An 8,944-nucleotide genomic window follows, 5' to 3' on the forward strand; every position below is an offset into this window, starting at 1 on the left:
CAAAAACAGCACAGCACTGGTTTAAAATAGGCATACAAATAGATTTACTGCATGTTTTTCTAACTTGCCCTTGAAAGACTTATATAGGAGTCTTACATTAACATTTTTATTGCAATCAGCTATCAAATCACATGAAGACTGAGAGCTCCCACACTTGTTATACAGTCACAGCATCAGTTTTGGCTGCTAGACTGATTTATTGTGTCTATGTGAATTCATTGTTAGTCTGATGATACACTGGGCAACTTTGGGCAATGTTGCTTTCAACAGGCAACGAGATGAGACACAGGGCCCACGGCCCATCTAAAGTATCCATATGTAAATTTGTTAGCCATTCTCAATGGGAAAGTGTCCAAGCAACATTGCTCAAAAAAGTTGCCCCGTGTATCATCTTAGTCTTTTTTTCCCACTGACCAAACAATGTGCTGGTTGTCCTGCCATAATATGGCTGGATTACGCAGCATCTCTTCATCAAAGGGTATCCGGAGACAAAACACAAATTAGTGGCTTGTTTGATTTATTTTGTTGGGCTATTTTAGCATTTCCCTGCCACTGACAGATTTGACAGTTCGTTAGTGTTAAATATATAAAAAGAATATACTGACTTCTGTCATGCAATCCATATTTATTTTACTATTAATTTACAGGGTTTTTTTTATATACAGTATATTCTTCTGAAAGATTTCAAACCCATGTGGAAATATTCTAAACCTCGGTTACACGTGTGCATTACTATGAAAACTGCTGCATATGAATTTCAACATTATTATAAGCTGAATAAAGTCTTTGTTGGCTGTTTTGTCAGCTGATTTCAGCTCATTTATGTTTCTTACGTTGTTGTACAATCACATTTTGTACACCTGATTGCATCACAGCTTTCAGCTGCGTGAAAGTCTCAAATCCTATTTGAAGGAATGTCTATTGTAAAGGCATCTCAGGCTCCTGTACAATGGGCTCGTTGTTTAGTAAATGCTGTCACTGGCTGTAACAGCGGTCAAAGTTAGTCAGAGTAAACCTGTGTAAGAGGATAGAATATAAAAACCCATAAACTCAGGGCTCTGCTGACAAACCAGCAAGAACAAGCCGAGTCACAGACGTGCGTGTCCCAGCAGCAATCATGGCTAGCCGGTAAGCCACCTTCTTTTTATTCTGTCCTGTATAACACAAGCTTTATGATGTTTAAGTCATTGGAAACATGTCTGTAGTGATGTTGTAAATTGGCAAAATCTGTGCTCTGATTCTCTCAGATTTTCCTTTGTGTATTTAAAAAATTGGGTACCACATTTTACATCCTGTTACTAATGTACATACTATGTATGTATTACAGTAATTACAATAACTAGGTACTAACCTTGAACCTACCCATGTACTTACCTTATATTACAGTACTTTCTTATGTAGGTACACTGTAAGTACATGTAAGCACATATACTGCACAATAGACTTTTTCCCCTCACTTTTCAGTTTTGAGCACCCTGCTGGAGGCTATAAGAAAATCTTTGAGACTGTGGAGGAGCTAAACGAACCTCTTCCAGCAACCGTCACTGGTATTTTCCTCTGTTTTCATGGCTTTTTGGCATATTTATTGACTGAAAATATTCTGGGTAAAAAAAGAGGAAAATATGTTCCTTTTTAAATATATCTTATATCAACCACTCAAATTCCTCGCATAAAAAAAGCTTCAGGAGGAAAAGATGATGTGCCTGTTTGACCTGACAAAAACCAAGTGTTTTTTCCCAAATGAACATTTATTTGTAACTGTGCACCTGCATTTTTTTATGCATGTGCTTTTTAATATTTTTTTATTGCTATTTTATTTTTTTCTAGATTTTCAATAGTAAATGTACATTTCGGGATCAGAGTCTGGAAACAGCTTGGATTGCATTTAACCTCACATGGTCAAAATATCATGATTTGCTGTGTATGGTTAATCATTACAGTTCTGAAAGAAAGACAACACAAAAACACTTTTTTGTTTTAGGTCGCATCCCCTCATTTATAAAGGGCAGTCTGCTCCGCCTGGGTCCCGGTTTGTTTGAGGTCGGGTCGGAGCCCTTCTTCCATCTTTTCGATGGCCAGGCCCTCATGCACAAGTTTGATTTCAGCAATGGACAGGTCACGTATTTCCGCAAGTACGTCAAATAATTATTATGTTATTGTGTTGTTTCCTGCTCCAGTTAAATCTTTCAAAGAAAAGAATATAACACTTATCAGTGTTATTTTGGTATCAAAATACTATTATAGTTTTTATAAATATTTTTTTATTGTTGTTTTTTGTCATTTCAATTTTAGTTCAAGTTTTAGTCATTTTGTTTAATAATCAAATAATCTTTACGTTATTGTGCCGTTTCCTGCTTCAGTTAACTCTTATAAAACTTATCAGTGATATTTTGGTATCATTGACATTCTAATCATAGTTTTTATTATATTTATATATTTTTATTTTTGTATATTTTTACTTTTAATTGTAGTAAAAGTTTTAGTTAATTTGTTGTGTATTTATTTTCCTTTTATATTTTTATTTATTTATTTATATTTTTTAGTTTTATTTACAAGTTTTATTTTTTGTAGCTTTTATTTTATTTTATGGTTTTAATTAATTTCATTTTAGTTTTAGTTAATTTAGTATATCAACTTAAATGCAAAATAAATTGTATTTATTTTTTATTTATTTATTGTAATAGTTTTAAGTGTAATTAATAACCCTGTTATCCTTGGCATTTTTACTCACAGGTTTGTCAAAACAGATGCATATGTTCGTGCTATGACAGAGAAACGAGTGGTAATCACTGAGTTTGGAACCTGTGCTTATCCAGATCCCTGCAAGAACATCTTCTCCAGGTTTGATTATTAATCGCTGTAATTCAGCACGCAGGGCATAATGCTTAGGTGCATCAGCATTTTCACGTTTTGTCATTTTTGGCAGGTTCTTCACGTATTTCAAAGGCGTTGAGGTGACAGACAACTGCCTAGTGAATGTTTACCCTATTGGAGATGATTTTTATGCTGTCACAGAGACTAATTTTATCACTAAAGTCAATGTGGAAACCTTGGAAACCTTGAAAAAGGTATGACAAAGATTTACTGTGCATTGATTTAAATATTGTGTAGATCTTTCCAGCATTCTAAGAAATATTGCTTAATCATTTCAAAAGGTTGACTTGTGTGACTATGTGAATATAAATGGAGTAACGGCCCATCCGCACATCGAGAGAGACGGCACGGTCTACAACATCGGAAACTGCATGGGGAAGGGAGCCTCGCTGGCCTACAATATCGTCCGAATCCCACCTAAACAGAAAGGTAAGTGGTCTTACAGTCACTGAGCAGTGTTTAATGAATGCTGGTTAAATGATATCTAATGCATTTGGTTAAACGGCAACAAAATCTTTCAGACAAATCGGACCCCATTGAGAAATCCAAGGTGGTTGTGCAGTTCCCAAGTGCGGAGCGGTTCAAGCCGTCCTATGTGCACAGGTAACTATGTATTTATTTATTCTGCATTTGGAACTATTTCTACTGGCAGAGAAACATTGAAAATATAGTATCTAAAACATAATTTACTCAAAAGAGGACAATACATTTTGGTGTTTTTATTTTTTAAATCGTTCTGGCTTCCATACACTACACTGAAGGACAAAATAAAAAAGTTTTCACTTAGAAATTGCTGTTAAATTTCACAGTTCATCACAAAGAAATAGCAAGTAATAACTAATGAATTACATGTGAAATTATGAAGAATAATGTGTTGTAAAACACACTCCAGTACCTTTGTTTTATTTACAATTATGAAAAATCATTTTTTTCATACAATTCACAAAAAATCACACTTTGAAAAATAGTAAATAGTAACTTTTGCGAATAGCAAACTGATCAAAACAGTATTATGACAAAATTATGAGTTAAAAAAAACACATTACAATAATAAAACAATAAGTATGAGAACATGCTGTATGAGTATTCAACAAATATATTTTTTAACATTTAAACAAAACATCGTTTTGACAAACTGTGAGTATACAAGTAATTACAACTTATCAAATATTATTTCATGGTTTTGCTTTATGAAATGTTAATAATAATAATAATATTTACATAAAATTTTGATATAGTACTTTAGCCAAAGAAACTTTATTGTGTAGCTCATTTAAGTAAGTGATAATGTAGTCAGCTACTCATCATCACAAAATAAACCTGCAATGTGTGTTGCTCATATGCACAGTGTTTATTTTGTTTCATTTGGAACTTTTTCCATTAACGGAGTAAGCATTTTGTAAATATAGCGTTTAAACGAGTTGTTGATGGAAGGTGTGTGTTTTATTGCTTAAATGCAGTATGTGCAATATTTGGAGCCAGATCAACAGTTGATTAACCATATGTCTTCCCCTTCCTAGTTTTGGGATGACAGAAAGCTACTTTGTCTTTGTTGAGACGCCTGTTAAAATCAACCTGTTGAAGTTCCTGAGCGCCTGGAGTATCCGAGGATCCAACTATATGGACTGCTTTGAATCTGACGAGGAGAAAGGCGTATGTTCCTGTTTCTTCATCCATTTCTTGATAATAATACATGGGTTTCTTGACACCAATGATGCTGATGTTTCATGAGTAGAACAGTAAATGCTGAATGCGGAACCTTAGATGTATGTTGTGTTCATTTCTGCAGACTTGGATACACATTGCGAGGAAGCATCCAGGAGAATACATCGACTATAAATTCAGAACCGCTGCGATGGGTCTTTTCCATCACATCAACTGCTACGAGGACTCGGGCTTCATTGTTGTTGACCTGTGTGCCTGGAAAGGGTGAGTACTGTACAACACAATGATTTACTTACATTAAAGCAACTACAGACAGTGGATAGTGTAAGGTGAGCCGATATCTGAAATCCAAACCAGGAATGTTTCGTAGCTCTGTGGTCAAAATATCATTGAAATCTCACTTGTGATTGTCTGCTAATTGAAAATGGGCACAATATATTTTTGTATGGTTTATTTTGTAATTGTTGTGCATTCCATATACTGATATTATTATTAGTGCTGTGCAACGATTAATCGCATCCAAAATAAATGTTTTTGTTTACATAATATATGTGTGTACTGTGTATATTTATTATGCATATATAAATACACACACATGCATGCATATATTTAAGAAAAATATGTTATTTTTATATATTAAATATTTTTATTTATAATATAAATTACATGAATATAAATATATATATATATATATATATATATATATATATGATGTAAATAGTTTCAAAATATATACTGTATGTGTGTGTTTTATATATACATAATAAATATACACAGTACACACACATATACTATATAAACAAAAACTTTTATTTTGGATGCGATTAATCACAATTAATCATTGCCCAGCGCTAATTATTATTAATAATTTTAATGATGTTTGTGTTCATGCTGAATATAGTTTTAATACAAATCTCCAAAAATCACACTATGAAAAAAAAGTAACTATTGCAAATAGCAAACAGATCAAAACAGTATTATAGCAAAATTATGACTTCACAAAAACACATAAACAATAAATATGAGAATGTGAGAAATAAAATTGTATTTAACAATTCTTTTTAGAATTTGCTTACTATATTTAACTGTTAGTATACAGTAGTTACAACTTCTGAAATGTAATTTTAAGTTTATGCTTTCGGAAATTGATCTTTCCCTAGTAAGGCTTATTATTTGGCATTTTAGGCTCCTTTTGAGCATTTGCTTTCTGCAAATGTAATTGTTTAGTTTATTATTTTTCATATTATTAATTCAAATCAGAGCCTAATTAGAAGTCAGTGTATTATCAGAATGATTTTAATACTAATATCTCAAGGTGGAAATCTTTAACCAAGGTGAAAATTGTCAAACCAATTTACAACTGTAATTTCTGATGACTTTCATCAGGAATATTTAATAAGCATGGGTTAAGTTGTGCATTTATTATTATTTATCACCATTATTATCATTCACATTTAACAACGTGTAACAGGTAATATACTTTTTATTATTTTTCAGCTTTGAATTTGTCTACAACTACCTGTGGCTGGCAAACCTCCGTGCAAACTGGGATGAGGTGAAAAGAAATGCCATGATTGCCCCTCAGCCTGAAGTCAGGCGATACGTGCTTCCTCTGGATCCCTACAGGGTATAGATTTATATTTTACCTATACTGCAAAATATGCATTTTTTTTTTTCTGGCCAAAATATATTCAACGCTAAATATAATATAAATATGCAAACAGTCAGGCTCAATAAAATATATTTTTAAATTTGAAAATATATTTAGTAAAATATATTTCGAAATGTATTTCGGGGAAAGAAAATACATTTCCAGTCTTAAGGTTTTTCTTCTGAAATTTTCACACGTTCAAACATAAATACGACCTCATGTTGTGTCAATCATGTTTACACACTGCCTCCGAAACTTTCGTCCGTCATAAAAGGATGACGAATAGGGAAAAAAACAAAAAAAGACATACAAAAATTTTGGACTCAGTGTGCAAGGACCTTTTACAGTTAGTCTAATACAAAAGAGCCTACTAGAGATCAAAAAGATCTAGAATTCTAATGATTTAATGTTTCATTTTTTATATATTGTATTTTTTTTTTTTTTTGGAACTTTGTAAAGTATGTTCCTTGCTGATTTTTATTAAATGTCTTTATTTAAATGTGTTCTATGTTCACGTGTTAAAAACATAAATGCATTTAAAATGCTTTTTAAAATAAATTATGCTAAGAAATGGCCAAAAAAAGATATTGGTAGAAAATCAATTTATGAAAATATATTTTGAAACATTTTTGACAGTTAATTTAAATGTATTTATTTGAAAATATATTTGAAAATATATGTTTTGCTATATGGGTATGTGAGGAAAATCCTGATGCTTCAAGACCAATCATTCACACTGATTTCTCACAGGAGGAGCAGGGCAAGAATCTGGTGTCTCTGCCATACACCACGGCCACGGCCACAATGCGCGCTGATGGGACCATTTGGCTGGAGCCTGAGGTGCTTTTCTCTGGTCCACGACAAGGTACTACAAACTTGATATATATATATATATCCTTTATACCCTTTGGTTTAAAATGCAGCTCAAATTAAGCTGGACATTAAAACTTACGGTGATGTTTTGTCATATGTTTTCAATCTCAAAGCTTTCGAGTTTCCTCAGATCAACTACAAAATGAACAACGGAAAGAATTACACATACGCCTATGCGCTGGGCCTCAACCACTTTATCCCTGACAGGGTATGAATAATCAGGGCAGCTGGTCAGTATTTCATAACAAGTGTTGAAGAATGCATTTTTTAAGCTGTCTTTGATGATTCGTAGATTTGCAAGCTGAATGTGAAGACTAAGGAGACCTGGGTTTGGCAGGAGCCGGACTCGTACCCTTCAGAGCCGCTGTTTGTGCAGAGCCCCGATGGAGTGGATGAGGATGATGGTGGGTGACATTAGCTATATTCAGAGATATTAAAGTAACTTTGCAAGAACGTCACCTAACCCTACCAGTCGTATGCGTTTTTTCGTATTCGTCATGCTTTCCTATCAAAATGCTACGGATGCAAAAACGCAGAAAATCAAACCTAATCCAAATTTTTTTATGACAAATGAAAGTTTCGGAGGCAGTGTGTAAACATGATTGACACAACGTGAGGTCGTGTTTATTTTTTAACGTGTGAAAGTTTCGGACTCAGTGTGCAATGACCTTTAGTTGACATGTAGTTGCAAAGTTACTTATAGTGAGTATAAATGTCTAAAGTTTAGTTGAAATAAAGTGTAACGGGTCTTTTTCTTTCTTCTTTTTTCAATGCTTCACTGCTTAACAGGCGTCTTATTGACGATTGTGGTGTCGCCTGGAGCCCAGAGACCTACATTTTGCCTGATCTTAAATGCCAAGGACCTGTCTGAGATTGCAAGAGCAGAAGTTGACATCATATCTCCAGTCACCTTCCATGGAATGTATAAACCATAGAACGGCTGGATTTACTGAACATAGAGTCCTCCAATGCTGATAAAGTTACTGTATACTATACACCGTGACACTGTAAACTAATAATAATAAAACTATGGTATTGCACATTTCTGATTTTCTTTAAGTTTGTTTTTACAAATGGTCTTCGCAAGTGCATAAAAATTATTTTACCATCATAATATCCTTGAAAGGACAGTTCACACAATAATGAAAAACTCCTTTTAATGTACTCACCCTCAGGCCATTTGACATGTAGGTTGACTTTTTGTCTTCAGTAGAACAGTTAAGAAGAGTTTTAGCTGAAACTGTGATCCTTGGTGATTCATAAAATGCAAGTCAAAAACAGCATATAGAGGCAACACAAAATATATGTGGCTCCTGACTATATATTGAGGTCTTATGAAGTGAAACAATCACTCTGTGCAAAAAAAAAAAACATTATTTACAAGGTCACACTGCCTGTAATGTAAATCCAACTCCAACATATTTAGATTTGAGAAAAAACTAAATTAAGTAGTTAAAGGTTCAGTGACAGCTAGTGGTTGAGATGGATACTGCAGTCCAAATTCAAAATATTGAAGAGAGTCGTTTTCCCGCGCTCTCTTCCTCATACTGGAGACTCACTCAGGTTGCCAGATTGAGGACACACAACAGGATCGAGCGCAACTGACAGTGGAAGGCGATGAACCTTACACTGTAAGTTGGTAAGTTGATTTACCTGCATTGTAATATTCCTCTGGTCATAGAGCGTTTCAGATGGATGCCAAGGCTTTTTTTTTTAAGTCATGTAGAAACTGCGATCATTGACTAGGTTCACACTGCAGGCTAACGTGGCCCAAATCCGACTTTTTGCCTAAAAATCTGATTTTCTTATGACAGTCTGAACAGCACAAATCCGATTTTTCCAAATCAGGCCCAGGCCACTTTCATATGTGGTCCTAAATCG

The 8,944-nt window shown here is 33.8% G+C and overlaps 1 protein-coding gene across 1 annotated transcript; it reads left to right on the plus strand.

Annotated features, from left to right (window-relative positions):
• Window positions 1–1,117: 1,117 nt before the first annotated feature.
• rpe65a (retinoid isomerohydrolase RPE65 a) lies at window positions 1,118–7,998 on the plus strand. The gene is made up of 14 exons (XM_058756285.1): window positions 1,118–1,128; window positions 1,465–1,547; window positions 1,982–2,132; window positions 2,734–2,841; window positions 2,927–3,068; window positions 3,156–3,303; window positions 3,396–3,477; window positions 4,395–4,527; window positions 4,664–4,803; window positions 6,037–6,166; window positions 6,941–7,055; window positions 7,177–7,271; window positions 7,356–7,467; window positions 7,853–7,998. Exons 1-14 carry the CDS (start codon window positions 1,118–1,120, stop codon window positions 7,996–7,998), a joined length of 1,596 nt encoding a protein of 531 aa, XP_058612268.1.
• Window positions 7,999–8,944: the final 946 nt, after the last annotated feature.

This window comes from Onychostoma macrolepis, chromosome 02 (assembly GCF_012432095.1).
Source record: "Onychostoma macrolepis isolate SWU-2019 chromosome 02, ASM1243209v1, whole genome shotgun sequence".
NCBI classification, from domain to species: Eukaryota; Metazoa; Chordata; class Actinopteri; order Cypriniformes; family Cyprinidae; genus Onychostoma; species Onychostoma macrolepis.

Coding starts and splice junctions, on each gene's coding strand:
- rpe65a (XM_058756285.1), top strand. Junction 2,133..2,733: donor CAGGTCACGTATTTCCGCAA/GTACGTCAAATA, acceptor TTTTACTCACAG/GTTTGTCAAAACAGATGCAT. Junction 3,069..3,155: donor CCTTGGAAACCTTGAAAAAG/GTATGACAAAGA, acceptor TCATTTCAAAAG/GTTGACTTGTGTGACTATGT.